The sequence below is a fragment of the Oncorhynchus kisutch genome, unplaced genomic scaffold, assembly GCF_002021735.2.
Source record: "Oncorhynchus kisutch isolate 150728-3 unplaced genomic scaffold, Okis_V2 scaffold772, whole genome shotgun sequence".
NCBI classification, from domain to species: domain Eukaryota; kingdom Metazoa; phylum Chordata; class Actinopteri; order Salmoniformes; family Salmonidae; genus Oncorhynchus; species Oncorhynchus kisutch.
The window spans coordinates 93,097-110,218 of NW_022262717.1; the positions used below are offsets into that span (position 1 = coordinate 93,097).

Below are 17,122 nucleotides of genomic sequence, written 5' to 3' on the forward strand. Positions count from 1 at the left end.
GGAGAGATAGAGAGAGGAGAGATAGAGAGAGGAGATATAGAGAGGAGAGAGATAGAGAGGAGAGATATAGAGAGGAGAGAGCTAGAGAGGAGAGATATAGAGAGAGGAGATATAGAGAGAGGAGAGATAGAGGAGAGAGAGAGGAGAGATAGAGAGGAGATATAGAGAGAGGAGATATAGAGAGAGGAGAGATAGAGAGGAGAGATATAGAGAGAGGAGAGATAGAGAGAGGAGAGATAGAGAGGAGAGATAGAGAGAGGAGAGAGAGAGGAGAGAGATAGAGAGGAGAGAGATAGAGAGAGGAGATATAGAGAGAGGAGAGATAGAGATGAGAGATAGAGAGAGGAGAGATAGAGATGAGAGATAGAGAGGATAGATATAGAGAGGAGAGATAGAGAGAGGAGATATAGAGAGGAGAGATATAGAGAGGAGAGATAGAGGAGAGGAGAGATAGAGAGGAGAGATAGAGAGGAGATATAGAGAGAGGAGATATAGAGAGGAGAGATAGAGAGGAGATATAGAGAGAGGAGATATAGAGAGAGGAGAGATAGAGAGAGGAGAGATAGAGAGGAGAGATAGAGAGGAGAGATAGAGAGAGGAGATATAGAGAGGAGAGATAGAGAGGAGAGATAGAGAGGAGAGATAGAGAGGAGAGATAGAGAGGAGAGATACAGAGAGGAGATATAGAGAGGAGAGATATAGAGAGGAGAGATAGAGGAGAGAGAGAGAGGAGAGATAGAGAGGAGAGATAGAGATAGAGAGAGGAGAGATAGAGAGGAGAGAGATAGAGAGAGGAGAGATAGAGAGGAGAGAGATAGAGAGGAGAGATAGAGAGGAGAGAGATAGAGAGGAGAGATAGAGAGGAGAGAGAGAGGAGATGGAGAGGAGAGAGATAGAGAGGAGAGATGGAGAGGAGAGAGAGAGAGGAGAGATAGAGAGGAGAGATAGAGAGGAGAGATATAGAGAGGAGAGATATAGAGAGGAGAGATAGAGGAGAGAGAGAGAGGAGAGATAGAGAGGAGAGAGAGAGAGAGAGGAGAGAGATAGAGAGGAGAAATATAGAGGAGAGAGAGAGGAGATAGAGAGGAGAGAGATAGAGAGGAGAGATAGAGAGGAGAGAGAGATATATAGAGGAGAGAGAGATAGAGGATAGAGAGACAAGAGATAGAAGAAAGAGAGAAGAGATAGGAGAGAGAGATATAGAGGATAGAGAGAGAAGAGATAGAAGAGATAGGAGAGAGATATAGAGGAGAGAGAGATAGAGAATAGAGAGAGAAGAGATAGGAGAGAGAGAAGAGATAGAAGATAGAGGAGAAAGAGAGAAGAGATAGGAGAAAGAGAGAAGCGATAGGAGAGAGAGATATAGAGGAGAGAGAGATAGAGGATAGAGAGAGAAGAGATAGGAGAGAGAGAAGAGATAGAAGAAAGAGAGAAGAGATAGGAGAGAGAGATATAGAGGAGAGAGAGATATAGAGGAGAGAGAGATAGAGGATAGAGAGAGAAGAGAAAGAGATAGGAGAGAGATATAGAGGAGAGAGAGATAGAGGAGAGAGAGATAGAGGAGAGAGAGATATAGAGGAGAGAGAGATAGAGGATAGAGAGAGAAGAGATAGGAGAGAGAGATATAGAGGAGAGAGAGATATAGAGGAGAGAGAGATAGAGGATAGAGAGAGACATGTACTTACTTCGGGGTGGACTTTGGGATGGAAGGTAGCGCTCTCTCTCCCTCTGTTGGTGATTGTTAAAGGGAGTTAGATGTCGGGTTAGCTGTACAGTTACAGCCCATCAACAGGATCCATTCTAATGCCCACAGTCACACATTCATCATTATTAATATCATTTCATAATATGAGACATCAAATATGTAACATTCTTTCATTTATGAGCCTAAAGCAGAGAAGAGTCTTACTGGAAAAACATTATGCCAATTACAACATTATTACCACACCTATAATCTGAAATGAAAATCAGTTACAAAACATATGAAGTCGTGGATGAATGTGGGCTCACTTACTGACGAATGGATATGTTTCGTATGATTATGTTTTACCTTTTGGGTTTGCTTTTCGTGTATCGTGTAATTGATGTGTATATAGATGTGTATTGTGTAATCGGTGTGTATATAGATGTGTATTGTGTAATCGATGTGTATATAGATGTGTATTGTGCAATTGATGTGTATATAGATGTGTATTGTGTAATTCATGTGTGTATAGATGGGTATTGTGTAATTTATGTGAATATAGATGTGTATTGTGTAATTGGTGTGTATATAGATGTGTATTTGGTAATTGATGTGTATATAGATGTGTATTGTGTAATTGGTGTGTATATAGATGTGTATTTGGTAATTGATGTGAATATAGACGTGTATTGTGTAATTGGTGTGTATATAGATGTGTATTTGGTAATTGATGTGTATATAGATGTGTATTGTGTAATTGATGTGAATATAGATGTGTATTGTGTAATTGATGTGTATGTAGATGTGTATTTGGTAATTGATGTGAATATAGACGTGTATTGATGTGTTTGACAGGTCGTCATTGTAAATAACAATGTGTTCTTCATGGACACACCTGTATAAGTAAAGGTCAAATAAATCCTATTACATCTATCACTCTGTGAGCCTACAATCCAGCCTCAGTGCAGTGGAGTCTGGAGCTCTTTCCACCACTGCTCTAACACAGTCATGTCCATTGTCCACAGTACACAACACAGCAGCATGTCAGTCTGTACTTCCACTGCATAGAGAAAAGGGGAACGTCTGCTCACTGTTTTTCAGACGTTCCCTCTTTCTCTGTGTCGGCCTTGTTGTTATCCAGATCCTGTTGATATTGTGGGTGTGTGTAAAACCCCTCCACTCAGTGTAAAGGTGTCAGCAGCAGTGTTAGCGTACCCTTTTGAACGCGGACGATGAAGGACTGGGAGACTCCGTTGACCAGGCGACAGTATCCATCTATCAGGTCCGCCATGTTCTCTGCCGTGTTCAGAGACGCTGTGGTCACCGTCAGAGGCTGCAGACACACACAGATACACAGACAGACAGTCAAACAGACACAGTCAGACAGACAGTCAGTCAGTCAGACAGACAGACAGACAGACAGTCACAGACAGACAGACAGACAGACACAGACAGTCAATCAGACAGACAGACAGACAGACAGACAGACAGACAGACAGAGTTAGACAGACAGACAGAGTCAGACAGACACCATTAGAGAGTCAGACAGACACAGACAGACAGACAGACAGACAGACAGACAGACAGTCAGAAAGACAGACAGTCAGACAGACACAGTTAGACAACAAAGAGGCTTCATCAGCAGGGCTACCTCCTCCAGTTAGGACAAAGCACAGCACATCAAAGGAGAGAAGTGAGAGGACAAACACACACACAGTCCATCGAAGAACCCATGCAGGGAGGAGTATGTTTTGCTAGTATCAGGGGTGGAGAATCCCTTAGTGGTCATTCAAGTGTTTACTGCTCAGAGTTCCTCATCTGTCAACCAGCCACAGTGCTGGAAATAACTTCACTGAGGCCACTGCAGGGCATGTTACTGAACTCATACATGCTCACACACACACACACGGTACCTCAGGGGCTCCAGCCACATTGAGCAGCAGCATCCCCTGGCGCACCTTGTCCTCCGTGCTGGAGTACTGGATGGTCTGTACCTGGGTGAAGTTGGCCAGATGTGTCGGCTGAACACAGACAGAACAGAAAGCACAGAACGAAACATCCATGGTGGTTATCATCTTCCTGGCTAGCCTGAACATCACTGAACGACTGAATAAGGTAGGAAGGAAATGGGGTAGGAAATGTAATTGTACAAAATGTACAGAAGAATGTGAATAAAAGGTGAATAAAGGAAAGGCAGTAACTCACAGTAGAGCCTTTGTCTGTCAGGTAGCTGATGCCCTCCTCAGGTCCAATGGCAAGCTCCACAGAGATAATCCAACTGGACTAGAATACAGAGAGATGGACACAGAGACAGACAGACAGACAGATGAAAGAAGCAACAGTGTTTGATATGCCCAGCAGGTGTCACTGTAAAACACGTCATGAAGGCTACTGAGCTGAGCTCTTCCTATCTGGAACCCTGCCAGCCAGGGTTTCCCTGAGGACAGCCAACCGTTATCACAGTGGGATAGTGAAGCGTCTATCACTAGCCTACTTACCCCAAGGGCACATTTAAAACATTCTTTGTCGAATCTGTAAATGGGAGACAGGATCTCAAAGAACTTGTGAATGCTCTGTTCATCATTTAGGTTGGCAAATTGTTTGAAGGTCTGCTGGATGAGTTTCCTTAGTGGTTTAGCCTTGGAGAGTGGAGAGAGAGAGATACAAAGGGTAAGGACTCCTACATGTCTTGGTAAGAAGAAAGTTACTAACAACAAATAAAGACTGAGGGTAGGAAAAATTGAACATCCTTATCAATTATAAGGCTACACCTACAAATAGTGATTACCAAAACAACTAAATGATCATACAGTACGTGGTTGGATTGACTCTCAACACAAAGTCTACTCTGAGCATTATTATTCCTTAGAAGAGTCATTCCTCAGCATCCTATCAGATGACTCATAGACACATCCACACCAGGAGTCTCTGACACCACAGCTCAATAATGAGTCATGACAATAAGATCATCTGCATCCTGTGAAAGCAGAAACTCTATCTGTCTCTGCACCTTCTCCTCCCATCACTCTCACTAATTACAAGCATTCCAAAGAAAAATCACAAACAAATCACAAATCTATCCTTTGAAATTCAAAAAGTGGAAAAGATAAATTGCTGAATCTAATCTGATTTTCTAGGATGACGACACTTCATTTGATCCTTGAAAGCATTTACACGAATCTGAAATGGGTAAAAAAACAAGATGTTCTAATTATGCAAATATTAACTTGGAGGAGCATCAATTATGAACCGCCTAAATGGATAACAACAATTAAGGTAATTAGTCACATGATGGGTTCTGGGATCCTGTATGAGTGCTCTCCTGTGCACATCTCTACACAACAAATTCATCTCTGTCAGTCTGCTCAATTAGTGTACAAAGCCTACTGAGTGAACCATACATTTTCAGTTGCACCTCGGTATCATTCATGGTGTTTCATAAATCAAAGCCTGATACCAGTTATTCTCAGTTACTGTGTCTTACACATACATATGTAGGATCGTAATTTGACCAGTATTGCCGAAGCTAAATAATCCTGCAGCAACAGGATTTGAACGTTTAGTCCATAATGTTGCGTGATCGGTGGAAAGGCTATTAGCTGGCCCAAATGAGGCTACATGAAAAGTGCAAAACTGTTAATATAAACGTCTGTTTTCAGAATTGAACTCTTTCCCAAAAACGTACAGAAAAACTTTGTGTACTTCTCTGCTATTTAAATCTGAAATCAGAATAGAAATGTATTCTACCAACCAAATTATAGCACTGGGGGAGGCATACAGCTCACCCCAACTCATTAAACTAACCCGCTATAACAACTAACTAACCAAATTATAGCACTGGGGGAGGCATACAGCTCACCCCAACTCATTAAACTAACCCGCTATAACAACTAACTAACCAAATTATAGCACTGGGGGAGGCATACAGCTCACCCCAACTCATTAAACTAACCCGCTATAACAACTAACTAACCAAATTATAGCACTGGGGGAGGCATACAGCTCACCCCAACTCATTAAACTAACCCGCTATAACAACTAACTAACCAAATTATAGCACTGGGGGAGGCATACAGCTCACCCCAACTCATTAAACTAACCCGCTATAACAACTAACTAACCAAATTATAGCACTGGGGGAGGCATACAGCTCACCCCAACTCATTAAACTAACCCGCTATAACAACTAACTAACCAAATTATAGCACTGGGGGAGGCATACAGCTCACCCCAACTCATTAAACTAACCCGCTATAACAACTAACTAACCAAATTATAGCACTGGGGGAGGCATACAGCTCACCCCAACTCATTAAACTAACCCGCTATAACAACTAACTAACCAAATTATAGCACTGGGGGAGGCATACAGCTCACCCCAACTCATTAAACTAACCCGCTATAACAACTAACTAACCAAATTATAGCACTGGGGGAGGCATACAGCTCACCCCAACTCATTAAACTAACCCGCTATAACAACTAACTAACCAAATTATAGCACTGGGGGAGGCATACAGCTCACCCCAACTCATTAAACTAACCCGCTATAACAACTAACTAACCAAATTATAGCACTGGGGGAGGCATACAGCTCACCCCAACTCATTAAACTAACCCGCTATAACAACTAACTAACCAAATTATAGCACTGGGGGAGGCATACAGCTCACCCCAACTCATTAAACTAACCCGCTATAACAATTAACTAACCAAATTATAGCACTGGGGGAGGCATACAGCTCACCCCAACTCATTAAACTAACCCGCTATAACAACTAACTAACCAAATTATAGCACTGGGGGAGGCATACAGCTCACCCCAACTCATTAAACTAACCCGCTATAACAACTAACTAACCAAATTATAGCACTGGGGGAGGCATACAGCTCACCCCAACTCATTAAACTAACCCGCTATAACAACTAACTAACCAAATTATAGCACTGGGGGAGGCATACAGCTCACCCCAACTCATTAAACTAACCCGCTATAACAACTAACTAACCAAATTATAGCACTGGGGGAGGCATACAGCTCACCCCAACTCATTAAACTAACCCGCTATAACAACTAACTAACCAAATTATAGCACTGGGGGAGGCATACAGCTCACCCCAACTCATTAAACTAACCCGCTATAACAACTAACTAACCAAATTATAGCACTGGGGGAGGCATACAGCTCACCCCAACTCATTAAACTAACCCGCTATAACAACTAACTAACCAAATTATAGCACTGGGGGAGGCATACAGCTCACCCCAACTCATTAAACTAACCCACTATAATACAAAGTCAAGCTCAGCCTTCGTGTCCTCCTGGGTCACACGGTGGGGAAATACAAAGCCAAGCTCAGCCTTCGTGTCCTCCTGGGTCACACGGTGGGGAAATACAAAGCCAAGCTCAGCCTTCGTGTCCTCCTGGGTCACACGGTGGGGAAATACAAAGCCAAGCTCAGCCTTCGTGTCCTCCTGGGTCACGCGGTGGGGAAATACAAAGCCAAGCTCAGCCTTCGTGTCCTCCTGGGTCACACGGTGGGGAAATACAAAGCCAAGCTCAGTCTTCGTGTCCTCCTGGGTCACACGGTGGGGAAATACAAAGCCAAGCTCAGTCTTCGTGTCCTCCTGGGTCACACGGTGGGGAAATACAAAGCCAAGCTCAGCCTTCGTGTCCTCCTGGGTCACACGGTGGGGAAATACAAAGTCAAGCTCAGCCTTCGTATCCTCCTGGGTCACACGGTGGGGAAATACAAAGTCAAGCTCAGCCTTCGTGTCCTCCTGGGTCACACGGTGGGGAAATACAAAGCCAAGCTCAGCCTTCGTGTCCTCCTGGGTCACACGGTGGGGAAATACAAAGTCAAGCTCAGCCTTCGTATCCTCCTGGGTCACACGGTGGGGAAATACAAAGCCAAGCTCAGCCTTCGTGTCCTCCTGGGTCACACGGTGGGGAAATACAAAGTCAAGCTCAGCCTTCGTGTCCTCCTGGGTCACACGGTGGGGAAATACAAAGCCAAGCTCAGCCTTCGTATCCGCCCTCGTGGGTTTGTTCGTAGGTGTAAAGACAGTAACATTATCAAGCTATCAACTGCATTTTTACTCATCTCCTTTTGATCAACCTTTTAGTGTTTAGTGAAGTTTATAGTTTGGTGAAGTTTTTTGCACACAATGAAAAACGTCCTAATAAGTTGGATAAGTTTGTGAGAATGAGGCGGGCGAATTGGGCGTCTAATCGTCAATCAGCAATCTTTGGGGCACATTTCATCCCTAAGAACTTCCACGGCTATCAACAATGGAAGGAGGACTTAAGCAAGGAGTTGCTTCTCAAAGTGGATTCTGTCCATACCATCAACGTGGCTCCTAAAGCCTCTCAAACAGCCAGCAGAATGGAGTATTATCACGGTCTTCGGTGAGCATGGAAGTGAACCGGGTAAGAGGTATTATCTTGGTACGTCTGTAACCTTCTCACACATCATTATTCACGATTCATTCATGATTATCCATAATCATGGTAGTATCCACATTCACGTAGCAGTGTTAAGAAACATATATCTATTCTTCTTTACAATAAAAGTATTTACAATACTATTCATTTATATTGGGCACAAAATGATCTGAAACACAACCAAAGCAAATTGCGAAAGCATCCAACACGTTTGTAGAGACACAAGCTTGATGTAGTCATTGCATGCTAGGACTATGGGAACAAATACACAACTTTTGACTACTTTAATACACTTATAAATACATTTGTCCAAATGCTTTTGGTTCCCTAAAATGGGGGGACTATGTAGAAAAAGTGCTGTAATTTTTAAACAGTTTGATATGGATGAAAACCCTAAAGATGACAGTCTGCACTTTAACCTTATAGACATTGTATCATTTCAAATTCAAAGTGCTGGAGAACAGAGCCAAAACAACAAACAATGTGTCACTGTCCAAATACTTCTGGATCTCACTGTCCAGTAACGAAGTCATCCTGAATACATCTGACCTGTTTTCCACCCTGGTCATAGGCCTATATTCATGTCAAAATACGCAGAATTGCAGGAAATTATGTTTAAAACAGTAAACATTTCCTGGGGGAAATGTGTTTAATAAAAAATACAAATAAAAGTTTTAAAACCGAGACAGACAAAGTATTAGATATTAGTCCTTTCCACTCCTGGTCATTTCTGCACTGTCATCTGCTTTGTTAATGTTGGCCTCAGATTCTAAAAAGCAGGAAGGGATTGGGGTGAAGGTGCAATCTGTGTAAAGTATGTCAGCACGACTCAGCAGCCAATCACATCATCCGTTGTTCACTTCTGTTCCAGTACAGTAAGTTCCAACACACACCCTTATCTCTGCATCACACACACACACACACACAGTCAGGCAGGCAACAGAGACAGAGAGCAACACAGAGAGAGGGAAAACACTAAAGATAGATAGGTGGGTTAAAGAAGAAACAACAACAACGAAGATTAAGTATGTAAACACGGTTATGTGAGCTATTGGATCACTCCAATATGGTATCCTTCCGTGCCGCAGGATACATTCCGAGTAAGGATTTTCAGGTTAGTCCAGGAGTCAATTCCCATTTAATTAGAAATTCCATTAAATTCACTCCTGAAGTGGAGAATTTTTAAAATTATTATTATTATTTTTTTTTCAGTTATGGAATTTGACTTGAATTGAAATTAGACTGTTTGGATTTTTTTTTAAATTGGAAGTGAATTATAAAAACATTTAATCTTTGGAATTTAATATTTTACATTTCCCAGTTAATGGAATTAATGCACATAGTATCAAAATGTTCTGTGGGATTTGTATTTAATAATCTACGCTCTTAGAAAAAATGGTTCCAAAAGGGTTCTTCGGCTATCCCCGTAGGATAACCCTTTTTGGTTCCAGGTAGAACCCTGTTGGGTTGCATGTAGAGGCTCTACATGGAACCCAACAGGGTTCTACCTGGAACCAAACAGGGTTCTCCGGTTGTCCCCATAGGAGAACCCTGTGAAGAACCATTTTTGGTTCCAGGTAGAACCCTGTTGGGTTCCATGTAGAGGCTCTACATGGAACCCAACAGGGTTCTAAATGGAACCAAAAATGGTTCTTCACAGGGTTCTCCTATGGGGACAACCGGAGAACCATTTTAGGTTCTAGATAGCACCTTTTTTCCAAGAATGTATTCCTATATTTCCAGTATAGCTACTGTAGGCTGTCTGAACAGTGACATGATGAGCTTGAAAGCCTGAGGGAATTCAATTTGAATTTGTGGAATTGTTGTGGATAATATTGAATTGGGAATTCAATTCTTGGAATTTACCAAACACTGGAATTTTGAGGAATTGAATTATCTCCAAATTAAAAAACTGACCTGAATTTTGAATTGAATTGAATGTTATTTACAGGGAGAGAGAATTGAATTAGAATTGAATTTGTAGGATTGACCACAACCATGGTACTGCGGCTGCCCCCCTTAAATAGTTGCAGTCGCACCACTTCCACCTCGTGTCCTTATTCGAGGCGCACTAGATCACCGACAAAAAGGATTGGAGTAATCCAATACCTCCCATGACCATGGTTACATACTGTATGAAGGCTTTGTTATGTAGCACTATATTGGATCACTCCAATATGGTATCACAGTACCAGATATATCAGTGAACTAGTCTTTGGCCAGACAAAGAGCAAAGTCCAGTCCGGACTGAGCTCAGAGCAGTCACGGTTGCTGTGTCCCTCTGCCCCTTCCCAGATAAGCAGATACAACACCATGAACAGCCCTCCTGACCACATAGATGGGGTCAACATGTGCTAGACAGCACCCAACTGGCCGAGGCGCAAATGTCCAAGAGGGGAACTCTGAGTAGGGCCCACGAGGTAGTAACTCCTCCAAAAGAATCCACCACCACAGCAAAAGGTTAAAGGCCTGCCGACCAGCCGAAATGCTGCAGTAACAACATGAGAGTCTGTTCAGGTCGGCCCTGGCCCAGAACGCTCTCACTCTAGCAAACAAAAGCCGATAAAACCTTTTGCATTGGTTGCATCTGTGAAATGAAGTGTCCATTGCCCCAGCCGAGCACAGCACGCTGGGGGATGCCCCTAGTTAACCAGCGACTACTCAGACAGAACCCTTGTCCAGAATGAGGGGTTAGGAGGGAGGTCGACATTCCTTTCATCTGAACCCATTCAGAAATATTCAGTCAACCAGGGCTTCAACACCAGAAGACCCTGAGACATAGGCACCAGAACTGATGAGGATGAGGATGAGCAGAAAAATTCTGTAGGACAGGGAGAAAGCACATGAAGACTCAATTAGCCTAGCTATCTTAGCCAACTAGCTTCTCAAGGTTTGATGCAGTCAAGACAGGTACTACGTAATCATATTGGATGATAAACAACCTAGCTCTGACAAGCTAGAAGTTAGTCTACTAGCGCAAGTCAGTTCAGTTGGTTACTGCCTCTCCCTTCCTCCTTCTTGCTCCTGTTTCACTTGCTCACAGTACACTCACCAAAAGGCCCCTCCTCTTCCTCGCAAGGCCCCTCGCAAGGCCCGCTAAAATTAACTACAGTACCGGTTGGAATTTCATTTTTCCGCTGTATCATACCCAAAACTGAACCGTGACGCCAAAATCGCAATACGTACTGAACCGTGGGTTTAGCGAACCGTTAAACCCCTAGTAAATACTTTATATTAGTTATGTCAAGAGTCCAGTATATAAATACGCGGTGTGTATAAACACTAACAAAAAATGCAATGTACATTAGTAATTATATTAGAATGATAACATGTCAAAAGTCTAGTGAATAAATACACAGTGTGAAAACAGTATAAAAGGAGGTGTTCAGTGTTTAATGTCTCTATGCATGGGACGGCAGCATTGGCAGTGTGTGTTTCAGATTGACTGCTGGGCTCCGCCTTCTAAGACGCAGGCCGCTGCCTGTGGACAGAGACACCTTGCCTTTTTCACAGCGAAACACCATACTGGGCATGGTAGTTTCACCCGCAGTGTAATAGAGCTGTATGTGAGTTTCTAAGGGAAAAGAGGATGGGGGTTGGAGGGGGACAACAGAGCACCCAGATGGAGAGGCTAGCTAGCTGCTCCAAGCTATTGAATAGCTGTGGGTATACGTCTGCCCTATACACTAAGTTATACAGCTCTTACCTAGCAAATCGTCTCAGGAATGCGCAGAGAAAGAGAAGAGGTGGAAGTAGTGCCGCTGCAGCTATTTAAGGGGGGGGGGGGGGGGGTCAGCCGCAACATAACCCGGTACAGAGGACTAATCAGAAAATTCTTACTCTGAATGCATCTTGCCGCGCGGAAGGATACAATATTGGAGTGATGCAATATAGTACTACATAAGAAGAAGAACATTAACAAGAGACGTTGTTGTTTGTTTTGCAGGCTGGAACAATGGAGATGTGTAGTAGCGTGGTGTTGGGAGGCCTGGTGTTGTTGCTTCTACTGTGGTTGTTCAGGCTGAGGAGACAGAGACATGTCCATCTACCCCCAGGACCCTGCGCCCTGCCGCTTCTAGGCAACCTGCTTCAGATTGACAAACAGGCCCCCTTCAAGACCCTCACCAAGTGGAGTGGTGTGTATGGGCCAGTGATGACAGTGTATCTTGGGCTCCAGCGAGCCGTGGTGCTGGTGGGGTACGGGGCAGTCAAGGAGGCTCTGGTGGACCAGGCTGAGGATTTCACAGGACGAGCTCCTGTCCCCTTCCTGGTCCTTGTTACCAGGGGATACGGCCTGGCCATCAGTAATGGGGAGCGTTGGCGCCAGCTGCGTCGTTTCACCCTGACCACGCTGAGAGACTTTGGGATGGGCCGTAAGAGGATGGAGGAGTGGGTACAGGAGGAGAGCCAACACCTCATAGACAGTCTGGTCGCCACTAAAGCCGTGCCCTTCGATCCTCATCCATTCCTGAGTCGCACCGTGTCCAACGTCATCTGCTCCCTGGTGTTCGGCCAGCGCTTTGGCTATGACGATGACAACTTCCTGCACTTGCTCAACATCCTCTCAGCTGTACTGCGCTTTGGAAGCAGCCCCTGTGGACAGCTGTACAACATCTTCCCCTGGCTGATGGAACACCTGCCTGGTCGGCAGCAAGTCGTGTTCGGCCAGATGGACGAGTTGAGAGGCTTTGTGATGAAAAAGATCCATGAGCACCAGGAGACCATTGACCCAGGCAACCCTAGAGACTTCACAGACTGCTTCCTCACCAGACTCAACCAGGAGAAGGATGTGTCCTCCTCTGAGTTCCATTACGAGAACCTGGTGTCCACAGTGTTGGACCTCTTCCTTGCAGGAACAGAGACCACCAGCACCACTCTCAGATACGCCTTCATGCTGCTCCTCAAATACCCCGACATTCAGGAGCACGTTCAGCAGGAGATCGACACAGTGATTGGCCGACAGCGCGTCCCTCAAATGGAGGACAGGAAGTCCCTCCCCTTCACAGAAGCCGTCATCCACGAGGTGCAGCGCTTCCTGGACATCGCCCCATTGAACCTCCCGCACTATGCTACCAAGAATATCTCATTCAGAGGGTACACTATCCCTCAGGGCACCGTGATCCTTCCAATGCTGCACTCTGTTCTGAGAGACCAGGACCACTGGGCCACGCCCACAACCTTCAATCCCAATCACTTCCTTGATCAGAACGGAAACTTCCAGAAAAACCCTGCCTTCTTGGTTTTCTCTGCAGGTAAGCGTGCCTGTGTGGGAGAGTCTCTGGCTCGTATGGAGATCTTTCTGCTCCTGGTGTCTCTGCTGCAACATTTCTCCTTCTCCTGCCCTGGAGGACCTGACAGCATTGACCTCAGCCCAGAGTTCAGCAGTTTCACTAACGTGCCGCGTCACTACCAGCTCATCGCTACACCCCGCTGACCAGGAGGGGAATTACAGCCGAACTACAGGAGGAGTACTCAGGAGGAGGAGGAGTAGAGATGAGGGAGGTAGGGACAGCACAGGAGGTTGGTTCCCATATGTCTGATGCCATTTCATAAGCTTGTTCCAGCCATTATTATTATGAGCCGTTCTCCCCTCAGCAGCCTCCACTGAGGGACGGGTGTCTGTTTTTTGTTTTGTTTTTCATGACAATGTGATGCTTTGTGATACTTTGTGATGTGTGTTCTTTAACAACGAATGATTGGAGATTTTTCTGGTCAGTATAGGTGGATCAGGAGAAACTCAGGGTCCTGGGAGTGAAGTCCTCTTTGTCCTCGTCTTGTCGTGTCCTGTGTATATATATATTTACATTTATATTTTCATCTTTTCTTCGCATATCTTTTTTTTCTTTTTTTTTTCTGTAAAAATATAAACTTCAAAACACTCTCCTGCAACCCACCTCACCATGTAAAAAAAAAGTATTATTCACCTCAAATCTGAAATCCACAAAGAAGCGTCAGTTTACTGGCTAACGTTAATATTCAACTAACCACGTTTGGTGGTCATCAGCTATCCTTTAGCCTGAAAAGTTATCGCCAGTTTTGTACAACGCGACTCAGACCAGAGCATACCGGACCTATCCCCAGATTTCTACCGCAAGCTCTGGACATTTACACCTGGATCTTGCAGCTAGCTAGCTGCTATCCGATGTCAGTCTCGGAGCAAACATAAATTATTCCGGAGCTAGCCAGCTAAAGAGTTCCATCAGCCACTCCTGGGCTACAATCACCTATCCGGACCGGTTTTACTGCCGATGCGGAGCCCCCCGGGCCTTGACGACTGGACTAGCGACATCAAACATCTCCAATCCAAAGTTAAATCTAGAATTGGCTTCCTATTTCGTAACAAAGCATCCTTCACTCATGCTGCCAAACATACCCTCGTAAAACTGACCATCCTACCGATCCGCGACTTCGGCGATGTCATTTACAAAATAGCCTCCAATACCCTACTCAATAAATTGGATGCAGTCTATCACAGGGCCATCCGTATACTAACCACCACTGCGACCTGTACGCTCTCGTTGGCTGGCCCTCGCTTTATACTCGTCGCCAAACCCACTGGCTCCATGTCATCTACAAGACCCTGCTAGGTAAAGTCCCCCCTTATCTCAGCTCGCTGGTCACCTTAGCAGCACCCACCTGTAGCACGTGCTCCAGCAGGTATATCTCTCTGGTCACCCCCAAAACCAATTCTTCCTTTGGCCGCCTCTCCTTCCAGTTCTCTGCTGCCAATGACTGGAACGAACTACAAAAATCTCAGAAACTGGAAACACTTATCTCCCTCACTAGCTTTAAGCACCAGCTGTCAGAGCAGCTCACAGATTACAGCACCTGTACATAGCCCATCTATAATTTTGCCCAAACAACTACCTCTTCCCCTACTGTATTTATTTATTTTGCTCCTATGCACCCCGTGCTTCTACACCTGCATTGCTTGCTGTTTGGGGTTTTAGGCTGGGTTTCTGTACAGCACTTTGAGATATCAGCTGATGTAAGAAGGGCTATAAAAATAACATTTGATACAATTTGATTTGATTTGATTATTTCTACTTCGGAACATTCTTCCACTGCAAATCAACCATTCCAGTGTTTTACTTGCTATATTGTATTTACTTCTCCATCATGGCCTTTTTTTTTGCCTTTACCTCCCTTATCTCACCTCATTTGCTCACATCGTATATAGACTTATGTTTCTACTGTATTATTGACTGTATGCTTACCTGGTTAAATAAAGTTGAAACAAAATAGTGCTGAGCGATTAGTGCTTTTTGAGGTCAGTTCGGTTTCATCATTTTTTTTTTAAATGACGGTAAAAAAATGTTTTAACATTAAATGTATTATGTGGGTTGAATGCTGTAACACAGAATAAAACCATGAATAAAAACCCCATGATGGTAGTGATGCTCATTACTGCTGATCTCTTATTAACCATCATGGATTCACAGTACTTTACTTTAATAACATATTTCAGTTGTTGTGTATATTACATTTGTTTTATTTGATGACTTTATTATTTCATTCCAAGTCATCATCTCATCTGTATAGAGCTGCTGCCTATGCTGTCTGACAAAAGCACTATTTTAGTAGTTCTTTTAAAGTAAATAAGGCAAACCTTTATGACTGCTGAAGACCAATGATCACGTAGATCATGTATATTCAGGTAGAGATACAGTATATGTATCAAAACTTCTGGATGTCCTTTGAGTGGTGGACCATTCTTGATACACACGGGAAACTGTTGAGTGTGAAAAACCCAGCAGCTTTGCAGTTCTTTACACAAACCAATGCGCCGGACACCTATTATCATACCCCGTTCAAAGGCACTATTTTGTCTTGCCTAGTGCTGTGGCGGTCATGAAATGTTGTCAGACGGTTATTGTCATGCAAAAGGCTGCCGGTCTCACGGTAGTTGACAGTTCATTAAACCCCCACCTACGCCGGGGCGCAGAGAAGTTGACTGGGTTCCCAGTGCCGTTTGAGGATACTGGGCGATACTCAAGCCGCTTATAAGATGTTAGTTAACATAAACAAGTTGATGTGTGCCTTCGGAACATCCAAATTTAAAAAGTCGAATAAATCAATTTATTATACACCATCACAATAAATCCATTATTTATTTTAGTCAGGTCTAAAAAAACATTATGATCTGAGTAAAAAGTATCCCAGAAGAACAGAATCTGAGTTGCTCTTCTGTATGTTATGTGGCTATGCTCCCTGCCATAGGCTGTAGGCTTGTTCATTTAACTGACAAGATATACTTAGAAGTCCCATGCCATTATTGTATATATGATTTAATAGTTAGAAGAATAGAATTGAACTTGAGCTGAATAAAATAGAAAGGATATTTTTCCCATTCTGGAGTGAGTGTGCATATGAAGTGGCTATGTTGAGTGTAAAAGTGAACATTTGAAACAGGTCCTATTCATTAGATTTAGAGTTACTTGGCAACTTTAGCTGTGAATGGTACAAACCTTAGAATGTCTTAGAAATCAAAACATATATTGGCTGCATGTATCGAATATAGGCTATTGATGATCTGAGAAAGTCAAAAAAATAAAGCCTGTGCTTTAGGCTCTTTAGGCTGTTCTCTCATCAAGTCATCATATTTTCACCCAGCAGACGATTCTCAATTGAAACTTGTCTTTACTGAGATGTCAAATTAGTTTAGATTTAGAATGTCCCATTATCAAAAGGGCAGGAACAGGAACAGGGGAAAAAAAACATGTAATCCATATGCACTCCAATAGTGAATGGAGGCTGTGCACTCGCAACGTTCAGTCTTTCAATGATGCAGGAAAACCTACTTGGGTTTTATAGCAGAGCTGTGCTTCACACAAATTCCAAATCATACAAAAATGCACTATAATCGTAAACTAGTTGTAAGCCGCCCTGCACAATCAATGAACCAACAGCATCACTTAAGGCTTATGTGTTCTCTACCAGACTCATGGATAGAAATGTTGGAGTGTAGCATAACATAACCAGTACATACAGT

The 17,122-nt window shown here is 43.6% G+C and overlaps 2 protein-coding genes across 11 annotated transcripts in view; one reads left to right on the top strand and one right to left on the bottom strand.

The window, feature by feature from the left end:
* LOC109884792 (focal adhesion kinase 1-like) overlaps positions 1 to 17,122 on the bottom strand; it is a 131,586-nt gene that overhangs the window by 65,588 nt on the left and 48,876 nt on the right. For all 7 annotated transcript variants that reach the window (XR_004207680.1, XM_031816292.1, XM_031816295.1 and 4 more), the window contains exons 8-12: positions 4,183 to 4,323; positions 3,890 to 3,967; positions 3,598 to 3,705; positions 2,900 to 3,017; positions 1,686 to 1,728 (exon numbers count right to left, since the gene is read on the bottom strand). Coding sequence is in view for 6 of the 7 variants with exons in the window: in XM_031816292.1 (XP_031672152.1) it covers positions 1,686 to 1,728; positions 2,900 to 3,017; positions 3,598 to 3,705; positions 3,890 to 3,967; positions 4,183 to 4,323 (488 nt within the window). In the remaining variant the exon portion in view is untranslated. The remainder of the gene's footprint in view (positions 1 to 1,685; positions 1,729 to 2,899; positions 3,018 to 3,597; positions 3,706 to 3,889; positions 3,968 to 4,182; positions 4,324 to 17,122) is intronic.
* Positions 9,039 to 13,874, top strand: LOC109880056 (cytochrome P450 2F3-like). Of its 4 annotated transcripts, XM_031816305.1 has the most exons (3): positions 9,039 to 9,244; positions 10,426 to 10,550; positions 12,077 to 13,874. In XM_031816305.1, exons 2-3 carry the CDS (start codon positions 10,515 to 10,517, stop codon positions 13,562 to 13,564), a joined length of 1,524 nt encoding a protein of 507 aa, XP_031672165.1. In that variant the 5' UTR covers positions 9,039 to 9,244; positions 10,426 to 10,514; the 3' UTR covers positions 13,565 to 13,874. The 4 variants fall into 4 exon arrangements, with proteins under 4 accessions (XP_031672165.1, XP_020327869.1, XP_031672166.1 ...); XM_020472280.2 differs by lacking the exon at positions 10,426 to 10,550; XM_031816306.1 differs by lacking the exon at positions 10,426 to 10,550 and having other exon boundaries at positions 9,052 to 9,155.